Source organism: Mesocricetus auratus, unplaced genomic scaffold (assembly GCF_017639785.1).
Source record: "Mesocricetus auratus isolate SY011 unplaced genomic scaffold, BCM_Maur_2.0 Super-Scaffold_100007, whole genome shotgun sequence".
NCBI lineage: Eukaryota > Metazoa > Chordata > Mammalia > Rodentia > Cricetidae > Mesocricetus > Mesocricetus auratus.
Genome location: NW_024429191.1, coordinates 15,831,736 through 15,854,561, shown reverse-complemented (window position 1 = coordinate 15,854,561; position 22,826 = coordinate 15,831,736). Strand labels below are relative to the sequence as shown.

The window sequence follows — 22,826 nt, the reverse complement described above, 5'->3', positions numbered from 1 at the left end:
GACGTGACATGTAAATAAGATGACTCAAGGAAAGCTTGGCTGGTGTCTTCTTTTCCTGTATTGTCCCAGACTCAAGGGCCCTTGGTTATAGCAGAGGGTGAGGTTTTCAGAACAAACATCAGAGGATCATGGATAATCTGGCAGCTCTAACTGTGTCCACACCCACGTCTGACCAGTTTCCATGGCCCCGCTGTGTATTTTCAAAGTCTGTGCCTTCTTATTTTGCTGTCTGCCCACTTGACCTTGAATGATATCCACCTCCTCACTCTGTGTAGCTGAGGGCTAGTCACCACTCATTTCCCTTCCTGCCTCTCCCGAAGCTCTTGGCTGCCAGTCTGGGCAGTCTGCTTTGGGTCCAAGCATGGGTTCTGCATGTTTCTTATCTCCAGGTTTCACCTCATACAGTTTTGTTCACTTGCAGAATACAGCCTGGTATTTAGCAAGTAGAAGCTCTCAATTGGATGCTGGGGTGGAGGGAGTCTGGGAGTTGCACTCAGGTGACCCCACCTCCTGAAACTCCTTCCTAGCATATATCAGAAGGGCATGAGCAGGTAGGCAGAGTAGATCAGGGTGGCTCTCACAGCAGCCGTGGCTTCCTTTATCTCGGCAAAGTCAGAGGTCTCACGCCTCTTACAATTGCCCTGGAGATGAACAACAGGCCCAGGATGTCACAACAGAAAAGGATAATACAGATCTGGGGAGATGGCTGTGCAAGCCTGATGACCCAGGTTTAGATTCCCCCAAAACCCACATAAAAGCCAGTCATGGTTCCACAAACTTAGGCTTAGAAAGAGACTCTCTTTCAACATTCTACACCGACCTGTGGTCTATACACATGCCATGCTGGCCAGTGCACCCACTCACATGTGCGCACACACACAGGGAAAGAAAAAAAAACAAGACCGCATATGGGACGATACACACAGGATGCCTCTTCTTAACTCTAAAAATTCTTCATGCGGTCCCCTTCTGCCTCTGTTGCTGGAAATGGAGGATGCTTTGCCAATAGCAGTGGCTGCTGAACCTACTCAGAAATCTTGGTCCCATCATCTCCCTTCCACAGGTGCAGTCTAGCAAACTTCCTGTGGCCACGGGGAATCAGGACTGTGAAGGTGGCCCACCAGGAAGGCTACACATTGAGTAGGTGACCAGACATCTTTCAGATGGTAGATCAACCTTTGATGGCTCCTTCTGTGGCTGGTCCCTCCCTTTCAGTGCTGGGAAGGAGAGACATGCTAAGAGAGGAGAAGGCAGAAGAGAATGAGAAGGCAAAGGGAGGGGGAGAGGAAGAGGGAATGTATCCATCTCTTCATCTGTTTCTATCATCAGAAAGATACGGAAAGGAAGAAACTAAAAAGATAAAGGCAATTTGTGGAAATACGACCAGGCCTGGGTCAGCTAGAGATGCACAAGAGTACAGGAGAGAGGAAATGGGGAGACAGACTGCAGGGGAGACAGACACTACCCGACTCAGAGCCTCAACCCCAGGCTGTTGGAGGCAGAGTCCGCAGGGCTCAGTGCCAGAACACGGGACCAGGCCTTACCTGAACCCTTTGTCCAGGGAGATGCACTTGGCCTCATGTTGGCAGAGGTTCATCTCTGGCACACAGTAGTCTATCACCTCGTCACACAGCTCCCCTGCAGATCATGACAAAGAGAAATTAGGCATCTGGAAGGGTACTGGAGGTCACCAAGGCCACAAGGTCAGACTTGTTCCATTCTAGGTCATAAGTCACAGACATCAGGAGCCCTACATTCTTCTCTTGGTATATCCTTTCTACTGGACTCCTGACTCAGTTTCCCTAGAGTGCCAGTGAGAAGGTCCCTGGGGTCTCTCCTTGCCACTCAACACCATCTGGCTGATGTTTTTGACTTTTCTGGAGCCACAGGTTAGGCCCTGAGCTTGGGATACGCCTATTCATGTTGATTATTTTCTTATTCACCATCTATTTATTGACTGGGAGGCACTGTACCAGGTGCTGGGAACACAACAGTAACCAGTCTTATCCTCGTCCATTGCTTAGCGAGAGTAATCTGCAAACATTCACAAACAGTTGTGAATGCCACCATGACAGTGAACTGTGGACAAAAGGGGGGGACTCATAACATTGCTTAGGAGGTCAGGGGAGCTTCCTGGGAAAATGGACCAGACTTGTTACATCTGCTATAGTCAAGAAAGTCAGTTGGATGCTTCAGAGCAGGAAATGAAGGAGCCTGCAGTTCTGATCTCTGGATATACTACCTTTGAAGTCCACAGCGCTGCAACATGATTAATGTGTCATAAGTACCCAGGGATGGTGAGCATGAATTAAATCTGATAAGCCTGCATCACCTGAAAATATGTGTTAGAAATGTAGTTACAGGGTGAGGAGGCGGGACTGCATCATAGCGAATGAGTCTAAGGCCAGGATTTTATTTAATTTCCCTTTTTATTTTTATGTGTATAGGTGTTTTGCCTGAATGTATGTCTGTGACCACATTCATGCCTGGTACCTGTGGAGGCCAGTAGAGGGCATCAGATCCCACAGTATTGGAGTTAGAGATGGCTGTGAGCACCATGTGGGTGCTGGGACTCAAACCCAGGTCCTCTGAAAGAGCAGCCAGTGCTTTGAACTACTGAGCCTGGATTTTATTTTCATAAAGCCAATTAGAAGGTGATCTAAGAGAGGAAAATTTCTAACCTTAGAAGCCCTTTCCCAGAAGGCCAGGGGGTTGAGGTCAGGAACAAATAGGAAACTAAAAGGGATAAGAAGTATATAGGTGGCTGGCCAGTGGCTGCAGGAGACTGGTCTGTGCTGTGGTGGGGACAGGTTGACCCCTGCCATTCCTTGATTTGGACCTGAACAGTATCTCTTAGCATTTGGTCAGGGAGAAGAATTCTTCCTAGTCCCCTGCAGAGACTCGGGGACACAGTCAAGTATCTGGGTAGGATGTGCATGCTTTTTGAGACAGAGAAGCCATAACACTCCCCTCTCAGATGCCAATTGCACTGCAGTGGCCTGGTCACCTGCAAATATCAGGTGGGCTGCATGGAAATGGGGCAGAAGACATACCTCAGGTCCCCGCCTCCATGCCCATCTGCATGCTGGGCATTTCTTTAAAGTCGGTCTCTGCTACAGAGCTAATTTGAGCCTGTCTACCCTCTCCTTAGCTGCTGGCACTGTGATCCTACTTTGGCACTGAGCATAGTCTTCTGGAACAAAGATTTAATGCTGCAAAGGGCTTCCTCTTGTCTTAGGTAAGAGAAGCCCTGAGCCATACCACAGACTTAATGTCAGTGTTCTGCATATACTAAGTACCCAGTAATGGTTGTCTGTTGCCAATGCCAACCCTTGGTTATCCCCATGTTCTCAGAAGATGCACATGCTCCCAGCACAAAGGGCTTGTCTGCATCTAGGATGGTCAGGAGTTCCAAAGTTGTTCTTGGGAACCCCTGGCTCTTGAGCTGAGGGTTTGACAGTAAAGTTACCGAGAGGCAAAGAGTTTCTGCACTTCTGCCTCTGCAGACATGACAACTTCTTCCAGATCCCACCTGTATATCCCCCCCTCCTGCTCCACTTCACGGAAGAGCTGGGCTCCATGGACTAGGGGATGGCAGCCCCGAAATGGCACCTTCACATTTTCTCCTTGTCTTACTTTTGGATTTCCAAATGATGTTACTTACAACACAACATGTCTAGGTCTGTAGTGGTGTTGCAGGGTGGGGTAAGAAGAAATCATGGAAATCAAACACATCGGGAAGGGACACAAACAGCATCCCTTAAAGGAGGAATACTCACAACTCCACCATGTCAGTTTGGGTCACAGCTCCAAGCAGATTGCTATTCTTATATGCAGTGGTTTTCATGTTTTATAATTATTACTGTTTTCTAAAACCACAGAGTTAAAGTCTATGGGTTCCTTTTTTTAAAGACTTCATGGAAGTGCAGTCTGGGATACACCACTTCCTGTTGACCTCACCACAAAGCAGGCTGCTTGCATCAGCTGGTGACATTTTTGCTTCTCAAGCAAAAGGAGTATTTAAATATCCTCATGAGGGTTTGTGGATGTAGGAAGCAGAGGTGTTGGGCTTTGGTGGGTGGGCGGCTGGGAAGACACTGCGGAGGAATCCTTCCCATGGGAGCCTTCTATGTATCTGCCAGCCGGGTAAGTTCTCCACTGTGGTCTCACCCCTGTCCTCGGGGCTTTCCCTCCCACGGAAGCTCATGATTCTGGGCCTGAGCTTAAGTCTCTTTTGCATTCCCAGCTCCTAGAAGAGGGTGTGGAAGACAGATTTCCAGAACTAAACAAGGCCCCAAGTGTAAAAGCACCTCTGTGCACAGCCTCAAATGTGGGGTTCCCAAAGGAAGGCATGGCCACGAGCGCTGCACAGACAGGTGGATGAGTCCCAGCAGTGTGTTCCAAAGTGGGGTGGGGGCAGCAGGAGAGGGACAAACGACAGAGAGGGTACTGGGGAGGCCTTTCTTGTCTTGGTGTCTCAGTCCCAATACAGAATGGAGTCCCTTATTCTCTAGTGATATTCTAAACCACCCGTCACCCCACAATACACTAGCATGAGCACGTCCCTCTATATCCTTACCCGTGTAGTTTGGCGGGCACACGCATGCGTAGTTGTTGATCCCATCCACACAGGTGGCATTGTTTTCACAGTCATTGTCCTCACAGTCATCTGGGTTGATCTCGCACCGTTGTCCCTCAAAACCCAGCGGGCAGGAACAGCTTTAGGGACGTGTATACAGAAAGGAGGCGATTCCAGGGCCAGGGAACAGGGTGGGTTTTAGAGGAAGGCAGGAAGGGGAGGAGCAAAAAACACAATCATCAGTTCTCTCTTGTGGCTGGAGGTCTACGACAGCATAGTGGACACTGAGGCCTTGGGCAGGAAGACACTTAGGAAGCTACAAGGTCACTTGTCTAGATGCTCTTTTCCAGGCAATGTTCTGGCCCCCTACCTTGCTCTACTCCAGCAAGGCCTCTACACCTCCCCTCAGCTAGAAGTGGTTTCCTGGAAAAGGCTTAAATCCCTGCAGCTGCATTTGAATTCCCCTTTCTTTGGCTCCTCTCTGGAGTAGACAAGAGGAGCAGAAAAGCACTCCCTATAATGTTTCCTTCTAAGGCAGACTTTCTGTGTTGAGGGGTAAATCAGGTATCTTGGTCAAGGTCACAACTCTGCAACTAGGCCTCGAGGGAATGCCTTCTGGTCTGGCACTTTCTAGAAGTGTGACCTTGTGTGTGGATAAGATCTAATGATGTTACATATGCAACCAAAATGTGTGGAGGGGCACACATCAACAGAGAAATCCCTCAGCGGACTTAGTTCCAGACAAAAGCCACTGGAACCATCCCCCTTATTGCTATTTCTGCCACGTCCCACCACCCTTGCCTCTGAGGAGATGGAGAGGGAGGACTCCTCTCTTGCCAAGACTGAGGAGCCTCTGTGAGCTTATCTCAAAGGCCATCAATATTTTCTGTGCCTCTGCTGTGGTACATCTGCTTGAGAACACCTCTCCACCCTATCTCTGCCAAACCTTGCTCATAGGAGTGGGCATGTGAAGTTAAATGAGAACAGAAAAGGCCTGGGCAGCACTGAAGAAGACGGGTTAGGAAGTGCTGAGGGGCGGGAGGGAGCTAGCGTCTGATGAAGTGCTTCTGCGAAGTTCCCTCTTTCAGGACCCAAACTCTGGTCAAGGAGTTATGGACATCCACGAAAGTGGTTCCAGCTTTAGACCTGAAGTCCAGGTCTCTACTTCAAGGCTGCTCTGATTTTAGATATAGATGAAAAAGGCAAACTAAATGAAGAGAAAGCAAATTTCATGCCCCCAGAATCCTACTTTACCCATTTCTTTACAACCTGAAAATCGTATCATGTTTTCTACAAAAGTCCAAGGACTTTCGAGGATTGAACTCATGAACAGTAGAGTAAAATTATCCTCCCTTTCTGCTACAGGCCCAGGGCATCATGCAAAGGGCCAATTCTTTATGCCACACAGGGGCAGGTAGTCAACGATCTTAAACAAGGGTGGTAACTGTTAGTTTCCCCCCAAACAATTCCTTCCTTGGACTTTCCCAGGGTCTTGGAATTGCTTGGCAGGGACAACGGACATGATGGCTGGTCAGCAGAGTAGATGTTGCTAAGGATGGAGAGAGGGTGGGGGAATGTCAAAGTCTCTCCCGCCCTTATCAGGTACCTTGAAGGGGTTCTCAAAGATGGAGCTTTTAAAACGGTGGCTTGTGACCCCATGTGGGATCCTGTAGCTGAATGTAGGGATTGTGAAAATTCTGGCAACAGTGAAAGGTTTCTGAAGGAGCACGGTCCAAAATTTAATTAAAAAATGGAGTGCATAATGAACCCCAGGTGTTTGTGGCAGCCCTTGCTGGTGCCACATCACATGGCTTCTCTGCAGCGTTGCTTCTGAGCATCTACGCGCACTCTGCATCCTGCATGCTGTCACGCCACAGTGCCCGAAACACCTCTGCACAGACTGGAGGCTTCTGTGTGCTGTGAATTGCACTGCTTTTGCTGTACATATGCAGCTCGAATGCAGAAAATGTGAATACTAATAAAGTTTTCAAGCTAAAATAGTAAGGATTTTTAAGTATTTCCCTACCCGCCACTCCTCATCAATTTGGCATATCTTTGGACTGTGTTGTATTAGAATGTTTAATATTAAAATTGCTCTTTGACACTTTGGTTTTAGGACACAGGAAAATCAAGCTAGAAGTGACTGGGAAGCTATCTCTCTATTGACTAGTTTTCATATTTCAAGAAAGTTCTACTCAGGACATTGGGGGAGAAAATGGTAGACCCCGAATGCTACAGCATTGATCTTCTAGGCAAGATGTAACACAGGTGTGCTAGTGTCATGACTGTTATGGGTGTAACCAATTCCTGATTGGATGTGAGGCCTGCTTCATGGGAGAGAATGCCTGCCTGACACTGAACACCTGGTCCAAAGCCCATGGCTCAGGTGGCCATGGGTTCAAGGTGGGAACCTTATACTGTTGTTTTGCTAAGCGGACATGTTTTTCAGATGCCTCTAAGTATATGTTTATACCCATAGATTAGAGCTACTATCAAACCCGAGTGGTCAAAGTACAGAAGATAAGTGATAATTGAGTATTCAGCCCCAAGTAAGACATTCCCATTAACTGTCCCTAAGGCTCATTAAGGAACATCAAGGAATGGGAGGCAGAAAGAGTATAAGAGCTGGAGAATGGTAAGGAATGCCGTGAAACTATCTTTCTGGAACGACACAGCTGTTGGCACCCATGAACTCACAGCAGCTATGGTTACCTACATAAGGTCTGCACAAGATCAGGCTAGTCATCATTCCAGGTGGGTGGGAAAGGATACATTCCTACTTGAGGAGCTATGGACAACTGATGGCTGCAGGGGGTAGGGTCATTTTTTCTGGGGTATAGCTGTTGATAGGCTGCCCATGCTCTGGTAGATGGCTCCACTCCCATGTGCATGCAGGTAGTACTAACTGGGACCAGTGAGTTATTAAATCAAAGGGACTTGAAGATAGAAGGCAGATGTATTAATAGAGATCTGGGTTATTGGGATTGGATATGATCAAGATACATTGTACACATGTGTGAAATTGTCAAGGAGTAAATAATATTCTAAAAATGCTACCAGAGTCGCTGACGAGTGTCATAAAAAGTTGTTAAATGGATTTTGGCTTGGTTTGAGTATAGAATGTCCAACAATTTTTGAAATAGTCCTAAATATACTTCTGCCATTTTATACTACATCATTATGCTAAGTGCTATTCTAAGAGTTGGTGGTTTTAAAATAAAAGATTCTATCAATTCTAAAAAACATTGACGGTGCTCTACGTCCTACAATATCAAATATTTAGCCAACATTTAATTAATTTTATTAGTATACAAATTTGTCCATGTCTTTAATAAATAGTAAATACATATTAATAATATAATAATTAATAATATATAATATATGCACATCTCTGGGAATTGCTTAAAATAAATTTATTATTTTCTAATACTCTAGGCAGAAAAGTATATGATTTTTTCATATACTTTAAAAATAGTTTATGTATATGGTTATTTTACCTGTGTATGTTTGTGTACCATGTGCATGCAGTACCCATAGGCACCTGAAGAGGGCAGCAGATCACTGGAACTGGAGTTGCAGACTGTTGTGCGCTACCCTAAAAGTGCTGGGAACCAAACCTAGGCCCTCTGGAAGAGTAGCCAGTGAGCATAACCACTGAGTCATCACTCTAGTTCTGACGGAAGCAAGAATGATGCAGCTATGAGCCAAGGAATGCCCACGATTTCCAGTAAAGCAGAATCCAGGACTAGACTGGTGATGCCCCCTCCCACAGGTTTTAGGAAGAGCTGCACCCTGCACACACTTAGGTGTTGGGTGCTAGTCCTCTGGAACTGTAGAGAATGTTTCCATTGTTTTAAGTCTCCCTGGGCAGCTGGGAAATCCTAGGAACTGACTCCAGGATTGAAGAGGGCTGTGGAGCTATCTACACAACCCTCTACTGTCTGCCTGCCACAGTGCAACACTGCACCAGAAGGCTCTTCCCGGGAGCACCACAGACATGTCATCCCCTACACCTGCCTCTGCCCAAACCTTCTGCCCCATTTCCCATGTCCGGTAGAGCTGGGCATTATGTCTTTCATAGTTAAGTTTCCAGTTCCTGTGAAAACTGTCCAAGACTAATTGATGGTGAAGTGGGGCCCTGGTGAACAATCACCATCAGGGAATCTCAGCCCCACCACAGGACCCTGTCAATCACCATCAGGGAATCTCTGCTCCCACCACAGGACACTGTCAATCACTGTCAGGGAATCTCTGCTCCCACCACAGGACCCTGTCAATCACCATCAGGGAATCTCTGCTCCCACCACCGGACACTGTCAATCACTGTCAGGGAATCTCAGCCCCCACCACAGGACCCTGTCTCAGGCTTGAGTGGGGCAGAACCCACTTCCAGCCCTGGAAGTACACTTCCTGTCTGGGACCACCATGGTCACCTCTTGGTGAACAGGAAGCGGATGGTTTGGCTGCCTCCAGATGGGAACAGGAATAGCTCCTGAGTTCCACTCTTCAGGAGTCAGGGTTGGGTGGGGCTGGCTTGGCAGGAGGATGCATGGGCCAGCTGGGTTCTCTGGAGAGTTCTTCCCCAGACCACACAGCAGCCTGGGCTGGAGGGCTTCTGATAGTTAATTATGTGCAATTTGGGCTCTGACGTTGCCCAGAGCCTGCCTGGCACCAGGGTCCCATCTTTATTGCCCAACACGCTGTGCCGTGGGAGCCCTTTCCCAGTGATCTGCTTCTGCTGGGGCGACAGCTGGGGACACTGCACACCTGAAAGCTGGTGGGGGACAGATGGGCCAGGGGCACCATCCCACTCCTAGGAGTTACCGCCTAGTAAGAAAGGACTAGAAGCATACAGAGAATCCCTGTCTTGTAAAACCAAAAAAAAAAAAAAAAAAAAAAAAAAAGAAAAAAAAAAAAAAAAAAGGACTAGAAGCATGGTTTGAAGAGCAAGGAGCCAGAGCCAGGGCATGCGACCATTAGCCTTTGTGTCTCAATTTCCTCTCTGCTCCATGCAGGCTGAACTCCCCTCTCCCCCAGTAGAGGTGTGAGGAGGTTTAGGAGAGATAATATTGTAAGTGTAGTTACCACCTGGCACACAATGTGACAGCAGTAGCCCTGTTATTTGTGACACAGAAGGAGCGGTGGGACAGCCAGGTGGGAGGGTTTCTCAGCCAGTGTCCTGTCCCCTGACTTTAGCAGCACCCACAGCCTCCAGGCTCAGAGAGTAGAGGCTGGCCCTTAGATTCAAATCCCTGTACCAGTACTTTGTATCTTTGGGGAAAGTTTGTCCTCTAATGCCTCAGTTTCCTTTTATATGGAGCAGGGATGATGCTTCCCACACTGGCATTCCTCTACAGGAGGCTGACCCAGAAGAAGGCTCTCTGAGAAGAAGGAAGGGCAGGGCTGCGCTATTACCTGAACCCGTCTTTGTGGTTCTCACTCAGGTGACAGGTACCTCCATGCTGACAGGGGTTCTGGGTGCAGGTGTTGATGGGCACGGTGCAGTCCTTGCCCTGTGGAACAGATGGGGGAAAGGCATCTGATGAGTGACAGGCCTCTGATGGCTGCTGTGACCCAGGACACCCCAGGGACTTCCCAACAGCCTCTGGGATGAAACTGAGATGGAGTGGGGAGACATTGCTTCTGGTGGCTGCTCGTGAGAAGGGGAGGGGTGTGGAGAGTTCAGGCTCCAGCATGACCAATTCCCAGAGTTCACAGGCTTCTCTGTCCTAAACTGTAGGGCATGAGTATGGGCTGGGAGTCCAGGTGAGTTTGGTTTCCAGCTCCCCCTCTTTCCGGTTGACGGTGGGACAAGCCCTTTAACCTCTCACAGGGGTACTATGAGACTTACATGGGATCTTTCACAGAAGGAAGCATTGTGCATTATGGGACATCCTTGGCACACAGTAGGCATTCTGTGAAAGCTAACATGGTATTGATATTTGTTCTTGAGGTTTAAATATCACTCATAACTGGAGCAGGGGCAACTAAGGCACAACCCATAGTCCCATGTTCTGTAAAATGACAGCCCACCCCAGTTCCTTCTGATTGACTGGTCTGCAATAGAGCTTAGGTGCCTGCATTTGCTCCCAAGTCCAGGGCCAAGCCACGCTGAGAACTGCGATGGTTTGGAGTAAGACAGAGTTCCTTTGGAGCAGGTTCCTCTTCAGGGTAGGTATGACTTGGGAGGGAGCCAGTGCGTGGCAGGTGGAGATGATCATGCCAGGTAGAAGGAAAAACGAGGACACAGGCTCTGAGTGGGTGATCCCAAGGCATAGACTGTAGGCACAGACCTAACATCCCAGGGAGCCTCTCAGCCCCGGGGCTCCCGTTTCTCTCTTGGGACGAGGATCCTATACTTGGGACATGGATCCAGTACTTTCTTGGGACACACAAGCTGCACTTTGCAGGACCTAGTAGCACTGGGCCTGGGGAGGTGTCTGCTGCATATATTTTTGAGCCACGGGTTCGGTGACTTGGGTGCATGCCAGGCTAGGGTGATCATGGGAGCCTTCCCACTGCCATCACCACCTGTTCACCATCTGCCTGAGAAGAGCCTGTCCCATCTTCTGTGGCTGCCAGTGCTTGTGATGGCATGGGACTGGGGCTTCCTGACTGTGTGGTTACTGCCAGCTGAGCCTGAGGCATTGGGCCAGGCTGGCCTCCACTGTGGGCCCACATCCTCCTCCTCCTCTCATGCATGCTGGAGCCTCAGGCTGCTCTCCAGTAGCTGGAGGGCATAGGCCCTGTCTGTCTGGTTCGTTATGTGAGTCCATGCCCCACACAGAGGTTTCTCAGAGGGGAGAGAGGGAGAAAAGCGCTCTTTAAGGGGCTCTCTGGCTTTACCCCTGAGCCACAGCGGCTCAGGGCCCCCATCTGAAAGTCAATGTCTGGAATGGAAAGTGCAATATGAATTCTCACTCACGTTGTTGAGTACATTTTCCATTCCGGGCCTCATGCTAAGTGTTTTATATTCACGATCACATATAATGTTCCCAAGAACCCTATGAGATTGGTACAATTGTCATTACACCCCCCTTTGCAGATAGGGAAGGCAGACTTGGAAAAGAAGGTAATAGGTCTGAGACTACACAGCAGCTAGTGAAACAGACGGCCAACAGATGAACCCAGACAGCTGAGTCCGAATTCGGCACCAGGCACCTCTATGCTGGACCATTTATTCTGTTCCTCTGAAAACCTGGACTCCGGAGTGCTGTGGATTGGAGCCAAGTCTAGGCAGGCTGCTATATGCCTGAAGGAAATGACTAGTTCGCTTTGATCTTGCTTTTATGTTCCATGAAATGGGAGTGAGGTGGAGTATGTCTAACCTAGAGATTCAACGTGCACCAAAACATCAAACATTTGAGTGCTGACAGGTCACCGGAGGTGGAAAATTCTACCCCAAGTGGAAAATTCTACCTTTAACCTCAGGAGATGGGGGTCATGCTCAAAATGCAGGTATAATAAAAATGCCTATGATTTCAGACTGTGTATAAATGAAACAGGCTAATTTCCTTATTAGATTTGGGTTCTCTCTCTCTCTTTCTCCCTCTCTCTCTGCACATGCACATGTGAGATCAGTGGGTAACGGTGTGGCTTCCTCCCTTTTTACATGGGTCCTGGATGTCCAACTCATGTCACTAGGCTTGTGTGGTTAGTGCCTTTATCTGCTGAGCCAACGCAATGGCCTGTTTCCTACCTGGACCTGAGTCTTGATGGCTTGTCTAGGCTGGCTGGCTGATCAGCCCCCCAGTTCTGAGATTACAAGCAAGCATCATCATGGTTAGCTTTTTCCATGGGTTCTGGTCCCCACGCCAAGATAGCTTAGTATACACCTGCGAGTGTTATAAAATCCAGAAACACTTGAAATATGAGATGCTTCTGGTCTGACGCATTTCATAGAAGATAGCGGCTCTCAACCTGTGGGCCACCCTTTCACAGGGGTTGCCTAAGAACATCGGAGATATCAGATATCTACGTTATGATTCATAACAGTAGCGACATTACAGTTATGATGCTAACAACACAATAGTTTTATGGTTGGGGTCCATAAAGAGTCACAGCATTAGGAAGGTTGAGAACAACTCGTGTAAGGGATGCTCAGCTTCTGCCTGTGCTGCAGAGAGTGAGCTGCATTGCAGAATCACATTACCTGCAAGGAACCTCACAGATGATGCAGCCCTGCAAATAACAGCAGTGATGACCATGGCGAGGGCCTGAGGCAGGGCGGGGTATGCTCAAAAGTTTAGGGATGCATGCGTGGATTGTAGTGGGACTAGAAGTATGAAGGGCAGGATAAGAGAACCTCAAAAAGAATACAGTGGGGACATCCCCTCAGCCCTGTCTGTAATCTGGCCCTCTACACTGGTGATCTTGCAAGTACCACTTGGCCCAGGGAGAATCCTCCCCCACCCCAAAAGGTGGTGTGGTGTGCAGGATCTCTTTTAGCTCTTCAGGCAGAGCACAGAAATCTAGGAGGCGGAGACATTTCTTGGTGCTTGAAAACACAGTAATTGGGGGCAAGAGATGGAGATTTCTGTCATTTACATGTCCTGGAAAAATAATCACCATTTCCAATGTCTGCCTAATTAGCCCAACTTATTTCTCTTTCACTGCATTTTGCTCAAATCTGTGGGAATTGGGATGCTCCTCAATTGTCTTCCTTCTGTACTTCAGCCCACTTCCCTTTCCCCTCTCTGACAGGATCTAGGCTACTGGTTTTCTTTAAGAGTCTAGGAGCAGCTCCCTCATTGGAATCTCTGGGTCAGAGGCGGCTGGGGAACCACTCAGAGACCCTGCTACTCAAAGTGTGGTCCATGGACTAGTAGCCTGGGCAGCCCAAGGGAGCTTATTAAATATATACTGTATCAGGCCTGACCCCAGCTCTCATGAACCAGAACCTAGATTTTAATAAGATTCTTGGGCACACGAAAGCTTGGGAAGTACCGCTCTGAGCCACCAAACATATGTGCATGAGACTAAGTGGTGGAAAAAGTATCAGATATATTTTATTTCCCCAAATCCTGGAACAGTAGCAAGATTGTTAGGTCGTGTGGAATGTCTCTAAACCTGCCACCAAGGTAGGCGAAGCGCAAACGTGATGTGTTTTTAACCTTGTTACAACTCTGCGGGCGAGCGTGATGGTTCCCTCTCTCAGAAGGGAGGGCAAGGTGAACAGAGAGCCAGTTACTAGGGAAGACTAGGCTGGTTTCTGCATCTGTGCTCTGTGGGTGGTGGCGCATGCATGAGTTCTCTGTGCTTACAAGTCTTAGCTCATCTCTCAAATGAGGATAAGAACTGATATCTGGATGATTAAGCATGCTGTGTGAGATAACGCACTCCAACTGCTTCATTAAGGGCCCCGCCTTTCAGAAGGCCAACAGCAATGGCTACATATCCCTAGAAAACTCTAGCTGACCCATGCCTGAGTTATGTCATTCTCAATCTCTGCTCTGGGGCTCTGCTAAATTTAAGGCTTCAGGGACAGATATCTTTAAAAGGAATCCTTGGGCTTTTTTGTTCCAGGCCCATAGATGGCACTCTGACATCGTCTGCTAGCAGTCAGGGTGTAGCCAAGAAAGCCACCAGGTAACTGTTCTCCAGAAACTGCTTTTCAAGGCTGTTGCCGTACATGCACAGTTCCTTGGTGATGCAGACACTGTGTTCCGTCACCCAGCCTGTGCGGATGGTGCACACGATGGCCTGCGGGCTGCCCTGGGCTCTTGACTCGTCTAGTGCATTGAGATGGTACCTGGAAAGCTGGGATGAGTGTCCCATGGAAGAGCATTGAGCCACAACTTTGCTGATCCCAGCGAGGCCCTGAAAGGGGCCTGGCTGTTCAAGAACTTCTTCAGGTGAAAAGACTTTGACTTTGGGACCATATAGTCTGGAGTTTTAATTCCTAGCCTACTGATGCCTGGTTTTTATATCGGTAATAACCTTTCTTCATAGGTTTGCTGGGAGAAGGGGTGAGTCAAATGCCAAGCAGAGAGCGTGGCACACACTCCATACATATTAGTAGGGAGACAGTGTAACTTGTTCTGGAGTGTGCTGGGTAAGAAGAACGGGAAAAGATTGTCTTGGAAGTAGCCTGGATTTCTGCTAGGATGGATGGGAGAACAGGGAGTCTCAATCCTTTTGTTGGGCTTGCCAACTATGAAGATAGGCTTGGAAGCCCCAGGGCATCGAGTCCTTGAGTCCTTCATCCACTTAGTCCCTGGAATGGCAGTCAGGATACTGCGGTTCAAGGGATGCCTTTGCTAAAGGACCCTTTACCTCCCTGGGTTGCAGTCTCCCTGTGACTCATAAAGAAAATGCAGAGGTAGCATTTCCTTTTCATCTCAAAGCATTCTTGCCAAAATTTCACGAGTTCTCTTTGACAGACCTTAGCCTTAACCAATGTGCAGGAGAATAGTGATGTTATTGGCTAATGCCACCTAGGGGGTGTGTCACATGTGTTGTAGAGTTACCTGGGTTACTCTGGGTAGCAGCGGCTGCACGGGTTCTCCCCTGCAGCTAGGACAAAGGCAGAGCCTATGCATGAGTGGTGGGTAGAGCCCCCCGCCTTACCTTGTAGCTGTAGGGGCAGGTGCAGCGGTACTGCTCCACAGGATCCTGACTGCATGTGCCATTGTTCTTGCACGGACTAGAGAGGCAGGCATTACATTTGGCCACGATGTTAATGTCCACTGGCCCTGGGTAGCAAAATCAGAGTGTGGATGGCAGCTCTCTGAGTAGGCTAACTCACCTTCTGTCCCCTCTGCTCTGACTCTCTCCCATCTTGAGGCCCAGAGGGCAGCTGGCTCTCTTGAGGTTGTACATCCAATCTGGTCAAAGTCCCATTAATTCAACCACTGTCCAGTGAGTAAGAATCACAGTGGGACATCATACAGAAGCACTTCTGCAGTCAAATCAATTACCGTAATTAGCCTGATCCGATTTGGGTGCTAATCTGCAAACAGTGCACCATAATTAGAACCCTCCTGCGTATCTTCTATTCCAGGAAGTTCTGGGCACAGGCTCTGTTCTGACTTTTCCCTTCTTTTTGTCCCTGCCAAGCCCTTTCCCATAGAATAGCCAAGGAGAAAAGCCAAAGCCAAAGGCACACACAGAGAGTCCTTCCTGCAAGACCTTAGGGATAATGCTGCCACAGAAAGGTGCTGACAGGAACACATTGCCTTTTATACCCACTGAACTTTCAACCATCTCCTGTGGGTTTTGTTTTTTTGTTTGTTTTTGTTTTTGGTAAGGGCTGAAAGGAGGTCATGGCCCCCACATAGAGCTTTGCAAAAAGGGACTATGTCTACTGCTACAAACAGCTTTGAGCATGAGCCATGGGTATCTATGTCCTATTTAATATCAGCCGTCAACCTGGAGATGGGTTGAAATTCACTCTAGTGAGTGACCATTTGTGGGTGGACTAACAGAAGGGTCCCAGGGAGCTCTGAGACCTGTAGGTCCAAGGGGGGTCACTTGAGAATGAGAAGAGCCACCTGACCATGCTTGCTTCTGATTGAGGGGGTTCCTGGGGCACAAAGATTTCTCTGGACATACAAGGACCAGTCAGAATCAGCTTACTTCCCATGCCTAGGCTGAACTCACACCAGTTTAATCAAAATGGAGATTGTGGGACCCAGAACCAATATTATTGTGCAAGCAGTGGGGATCCAACCTGACTGTATATGTGTTAGGCAGTGCCATCCAGGTACATCCCCTGTCCTTGGTTTTTAAAGTTTTTCAGGTGTCTCCTGCCCATAGCTATTCACGTCCCTCTAGTATCAGATTAGATGTTTCAGAAGCAGGAAGTAGAAAATTAAAATTGTTTTCCCACTTTCAGCAGTCATGGGGGGGCACAGCGAAGTTAAAGGAGATGAGCAAAGGGGAATCATTGCAAATGGAAAATAAATTCTGAAATTAAATTCAGGATGCCTCAAAATTAAAGGCAGATAAAATAAAGGAGATGCCCCGGCTATAAAATAAGACAAAAGAACCTGGTTCGATAAGAAAAAGGCACTTGGAGGGTGCTAATGTGAGCCCGAGTTGATTGTCACCTTGTTGGGAAGTCAATTCTGCAAACTGTTTGAGGAACACATATTTTGAGTCAGTCATTTTGAGTCTCTGACTCTTATCTAAGGATCTAGTATTAAACAGAGAAACACCTTCATGCATTCACCATAAGGGGTGGGGGATATGAACACTGAAGATTTTAAACCAAAAGACAGTTGAGTAGGTTGTGGTGGAAGATAGTCACACTGCGGTGGTCAGAAGCCCATGATCTAGAGTTAGAAAAACCTGGGGGCCTGCTGATGTGGTCTTATGAATTAATTTGGGATACAGATGTGGCTCAGTGGGAAGGCTCTGGGTTTGACCCTCACCACCACCAAGTGGGGGAAAACACATTCAGTGTCTTTAAGGCTTAATTGTTCTAAATATTTAACATGAGGGTATTATAAATATCTACCCATAGAAATGTTGGAGGATTAATCTGACACAGAATAAATAAAAGCTAAATAAAATGATACATAAAACATGTTTAATATAGACTGTCATATAAGAACACAGAAGTGGTTTATTATAGTGAATCAATAAAAATTACATGTATAAGAATGACAAGATAGCTCAATGGGTAAAGGTGCTCTTGCTGCCAAGTCTATGGACCTGAGTTCAGTCCCTGGTGTCCATATGATGGAAGGACATAACCAATTCCCACAAGTGCTCTCTTTCTCTCTCTTCCCCCCCCCACACTCTCTCACACACACACACAAACGTACACACACACACACACACATACACACACACACACACAAAGAGACAGAGACAAAGAGGGAGACACAGAGGGAGAATAGTATAATGAGGTTGCTAATATTATTTGGTGACCAATGCAAAGTTAGAGATGTTCTCAGCCACGGAAAATATACGAAGAAGGAGCCAGTGAATACAGTCAGCCCTCTGTATTTACAAAATCTATCACATCAGAAGATTCAACCAACTACAGATAATACATATCTGGAATAAAACTGTGTCTATACTAATTATGTATTGGCCATTATTCCCTAAACAATACAGTATAACAACTTTGTATACAGAATTTACAATGTATTATAAATGGAGATAAAGTATACAGTATACCTATGCTACTTAGGTTATGTGCATGAGATAGACTATGGCTTTACAAGTCCCATGTGTTTAGATGTTGGAGACACAGCAGATCCCGTGAGGGCAGAGATGTGGTGGGCAGGCAGCACCTACCTTTGCACTGGAACCGGTGGGTGGGAGTGGTGAGCAGGAGTCTGTCTGCCATGGACTCGGGGCTACTGCATCTGGCAATGCCAGGCTCCTTGTACCCAGCCTTTACCCACTCTGATAACCAACGCAGACTGCAGTCACAGTGGAGAGGGTTGGTTCCCAGGGCCCTAGAAGGAGGAAGAGGAAGTTAGGCCCTGCCTGACCTGGCCCCAAGGCTCCCCATGCGTGGCTCCCTGAAAACTCAAGGTTTTGAAACTAAATTAGAGAGGTCTGGTGTGCAGACTAGAACACAAGCCCACCAGGCAAAATCAAAGTTTCCGGAGTCCATTTCCAGATCAGCGGGTGTTCCATCCCCACCTAAGGGACACCCCTCTTCTGAAGCTTTGCTCTCAGTGCTCTGGAAAATTCTGTCCTTTGCTCTACTCCAATCCTGGCTTGCATTGTGGACCCTCTAGCCCCTGCTCACATGGCTCTCAAGCACAGGGTCTGTAAAAAGACAGATCCTTCAAAGAAGGTTCTGAAGATACAGAGGACAGGGCTGCAGTTGAACCCAAACTTCTCCAAAGTTATTGGGAAAAACCCACCATGACTCATTTAAAAAATTCCTATTCTTTAGCATTTCTATTTTTGATTTATAGGATGTATACACATCACTATTGTAGCCTCTTCACACAACATAAAAATAATTAAAATTTACACAGAGGAGGAATGCAGTCTTACGAATTTACCAACAGAGACAGGTATCCAGAAGACAACACTACCTGAGGGCGCTAGATAGGGAAGAGAGGGATAGCTGGGAGTCAGGAAAACTGAGCTCTAATTGAAGTCTCACTGGCATGACGGGTGACTTTCAGGTCGTCACCTATTACTTATGGTCTCAGTTTCCTTGAGCAGAATAAGAGTGGAATACAGAATGTGCCTGCTGGAGTCAAGGCACCGCTGGAGCTGGACTATGGTTCTGCTACTGGCTGGCTGTGCAGCCTGGGGATGAATCCTTTAACTTGCCTTCGTCTCAAGTTCACCACATATAAGGGAATAAAGCACCTTAATGCTATAAGAAACACATCAGATAATTCATTGAGCATGTTTAGGGTTTAAACAGTGACATTGCTTGCCAGGATTGATGATACCTTTGAAGGCTTCTGAAACTAGACACTGTGTACATTCTCTCAAAATAAGTTCCTGTCAGCTTTCTGAATGTCAGGTTACCTACTTGAAGGCCCAACCAACTATGGGTCAAAACAGCTTTTAAAAGTTTCATCTATAGTGAACCCATATAAACCTGGACTTTAGTTGGGCCCTTATTCTATAGCCAATATAGAGTATAACCATTATTTACAAAGTGTTTACACTGTAGTAGGTATCTTAAATAGTCCAGAAACTACTTCAAGTACACAGGAGGATGTGTGGCTTTCTATGTATATGATACCTCACTGTACATAACTGACTTGAGCATCTGTGGGTTCTTGGGGGCTCCTGGAGCCAGTCCCCCCTGTGCATATGGAGGGATTATCTGCCTAACATGAGGAAAGAATACAGAGTCACGACACTGTGGCTGTCACCATCACCATTTTCTGTTTTGAGCCAATGTACATTAAGAAAGAGGCTACTTACAGGTGGGAGAGGGACGTCAGATCATTGAAGGAGCCTTCAGGAACACTGGAAATGTCATTGCCATGGAGAGTTCTGAGGCAGAAGGCACAGGTTAGCAAGTGACCCCATTGGGACCAACACACTCACCCAGCCCAGCCGCACTTCCATGGTTCCCACAGCCCCACAGCTAGTGGTATATTTGTTGCCACTGCCATTGCTGCGGGGCCATGGACATTGCCCCGTCTACAGCAGTAGCAGGGGTGGAGGGGCTGAGGGCTTGGGGAGGAACCTGGGTGAGAATCAGAAAGCAGTTCGTTTTGGTGGTAGAACATGGGTAAGATAAACTACTCTTCTGGGCCTCAGTTTGTACACCCGAGAAGCCGAGAGCCACATCTACCTAACAGAACCATTAGTTTCAGCTATGATGTCTTGTGCTTGATAAACTGTGGCTAATGCAATCTGCTCTGGAGCCAGGTTGCTTTCAGACACTGTCTCTGGCACTTCCCAGCTGTATGGCCTTGGGCAAAATGGCTTATTCTCTCTGGAGCCTCAGTTTCTAATTGTCAAATGAGAATGACCAGTCAGACTGTCACACGAGGGGCTGGTGCATGTTAGACTATGAAGAAAGAATCTAGAGTTTTTTAAGTGCCAACTGATGAAGGACAGAGATGATGGGGGACAAGGATACAGGAGAGAGATGACGGTGGTAGGATAAACCAAAACTAAAAATGCATGAAAAAGTCATCAGGAAACTTCATGTTTACTTACTTTAAAAATAAACAATAAAAGACTTCGAATGGAGGGACCATGTATGGGTGGATGTGGCTGTTGCCAGAAACCACAGATTAGGAAGTGAAAATCCAGCGCTATCATGGGCTGGCTGCCTCCTCTAAGAACCCTAAAACGATACAGGTATCTGCAAGTGTGGCTAATTGCCCATCAGAATTAGGTGAGAAGACGCGAATGCTGAAGACACCACATGCTCTGGTCTCAAGGGCACGGAGAAGTCAAGCGGGAGCTAAACTGGAAGCTTTCTCCTCAGTGGCTGACTCTCATAGAGCCAGACGGTGCTGCACAGGCTGCTGGGAGATAATTGTGCACCTTGGATTCTATAGGGCTGAACTGATTTACCAGGCAACATGTGCCCACTGGTACAATAGTAACCAGTCAGTTATGGGCAGGGGGAGACAGGTAACTGACCACCTTCTGTTTAGAACTGAGGCATGGTGCACACTGGAATTCAAGTCTGGTGCTACTGGACCAAAATCCTGTGACAGGAGAGGTCATGTGGGGGGCACATACACGGTTTTGTTTTAATTTTTTCTAAGTGGACATAATGTTTCCATTAAAGTGTCTTCTAGATAACTATGCTTATAGTTCAGTGCTGCTGTTAGATCTGGTTAGAGAAACTTCTTTTTGCAGTGGCCAGTGGTAACTAGAGACATAACTACCGAAGTGCTGAGAGGAAGTGACTGTTGAGGGCTCAGCCGTAAATGGAAATGGATATGACCCCCTCTAAGGCTTAGGCAAAACTGTGAAAGAGAGGGCAGAAAACTCCTAAGAACTGGAGGAAGTGGGGGGGAGCGGCGTGGAAGGCTGACTTCCGGACAGGATATGGCTGATGCCTTCTTGACTTCAAAGCAGCTATGATTATTTACTGCACAAGACTGAGTGACAGGACCCATCAACATTCTCCCTAAATGGGTAGGGAGGGGCTGTTGGGCTCCACCCCTCCCTGAGGATCTTTAGGTTGCTGGAGAGATAGCTCTCCAGAGAAACCAGGTTCAATTCCCAGCACTCACACAGTGGCTCACAACTGTCCATAACTCACACATGCGGTGCATAGACACAGGCAGGCAAAATGCCAGTACACATAAAATGAATAGGTAAAAATTTAAAAGTATTAAAAAAAATCCCTCATTAGGGTTTGGGGTTTAGGGTTAGGGCTATGCTCCCGTCAATAGCTCTAAGGAAACTTATGGTGTCACACAAAGAACAACAAAAGTCACATGAAATTAGAAGGGGGACTAGTTGGTAAGGAGGAGGAAAGTGATCCAGAAGGCTGGTAAGAGGACAAGAGAGGAAAATGGGGTAGGAATATGATTAGAACATGCTACATACATGCTTGGAAATGTCACAATGAAAACTATTACTCCGTGTGATTAATATATGCTAATAAAGACATAAAATTCAGATTTCTGAGTCTGATCTACATCTTCAGGGTCTGGGGTGGGACCTGAGGTTCTGAAGGTTCCCTGTTGCACTGATGCTGTTGGTGGTGGGACCACAGTTCATGGGGAAGGGACTAGGGGTTTCTATAGCTTACAGCAAGGGCATAACTTCCCTTCCCCTGTAAAATACCCAGGGCCTTGTACATGCTGAGTAAGCACACTCCCTCTGTGCTACACTCAGACCAGGCATTTTCAATTTTCAACCTGTGGGTTGTGACCCCCTTGACAAACCTCTATCTCCAAAAATACTTAGATTATGATTCATAGCAGTAGCAAAATTACAATTATGAAGTAACAATGAAACAATTTTATGGCTGGGGGGTCACCAAACATGAGGAATTGTGTTAAAGGTCATAGCATTAGTAAGGTTGAGAACCACTGTTCTAGGGGATGCTAAAAGCAAACTATCATATGAAGATGGTGGAATCATTGGAGCGGTGTAAAACCTACCTGCCCCTTGTTACACCTGGGCTATCTGAACCTTGGATCCCCTGAATGCCCAGGTGTTCACAGTTTGCACAGAGATGGCAAGACCTAGCTAAGTTCTTGCCGGGTCTGGGCAATCAGTGGCACAAAGACTAGTGTGACATTCCTTGTGTGACGTCAGTGAATTTGCAGTCTTTTCGTTTTTGAAGACAGAGTTTCTCTTTGTAGCCCTGGCTGTCCTGGGACTCACTTTGTAGGCTGGCCTCCAACTCAGAGATCTGCCTGCCTCCGACTCACAGTCTTACGTATGTCTAATGTATTGTGCTTTGTCATGCTGGCAGCAGGAATGGCCTCATGGTCCGTTCTGACCTGTTCCTATCCCCCGCCCTGTTGCTCCTGCTCCCCTTTCTCTCCTGAAGCACAGGAAGGGACTGTACCTGGAGTTCCCATGTGAACTAGAGGCCTGAATCCATCAAAAAGACCTACAGCCATCATTAATCTTTTTAGTAACATTTAGCCACTCAGGAAGATTACACTCCCATCTCAGAGGAGACTGAAAACCCAACATCACACCCAAAGTCTACTGGTACTGTGGCCCAGGCCACTGTCTGACCTCTGGACTCACTGCCTCTCCTAAACCCCATCTGTTAGCTCTCTGAGGTTGCTCTCCTGCATTCTCTACCGCTCCTGTCCATTGAAGAGGTACAAACTTCGGCCATCAGACCTGCATGTTTGCATTTTGTGTAGCTCCC

At 47.4% G+C, this 22,826-nt stretch overlaps 1 protein-coding gene across 1 annotated transcript in view; it reads right to left on the bottom strand.

Moving 5' to 3' along the window:
- The window catches only part of Slit3 (slit guidance ligand 3), a 571,841-nt gene that overhangs the window by 25,058 nt on the left and 523,957 nt on the right, over positions 1-22,826 (bottom strand). Inside the window, exons 24-29 of the mRNA XM_040748452.1 lie at positions 19,439-19,510; positions 17,828-17,991; positions 15,149-15,273; positions 9,995-10,092; positions 4,580-4,719; positions 1,545-1,638 (exon numbers count right to left, since the gene is read on the bottom strand). Coding sequence (XP_040604386.1) covers positions 1,545-1,638; positions 4,580-4,719; positions 9,995-10,092; positions 15,149-15,273; positions 17,828-17,991; positions 19,439-19,510 — 693 coding nt within the window. The remainder of the gene's footprint in view (positions 1-1,544; positions 1,639-4,579; positions 4,720-9,994; positions 10,093-15,148; positions 15,274-17,827; positions 17,992-19,438; positions 19,511-22,826) is intronic.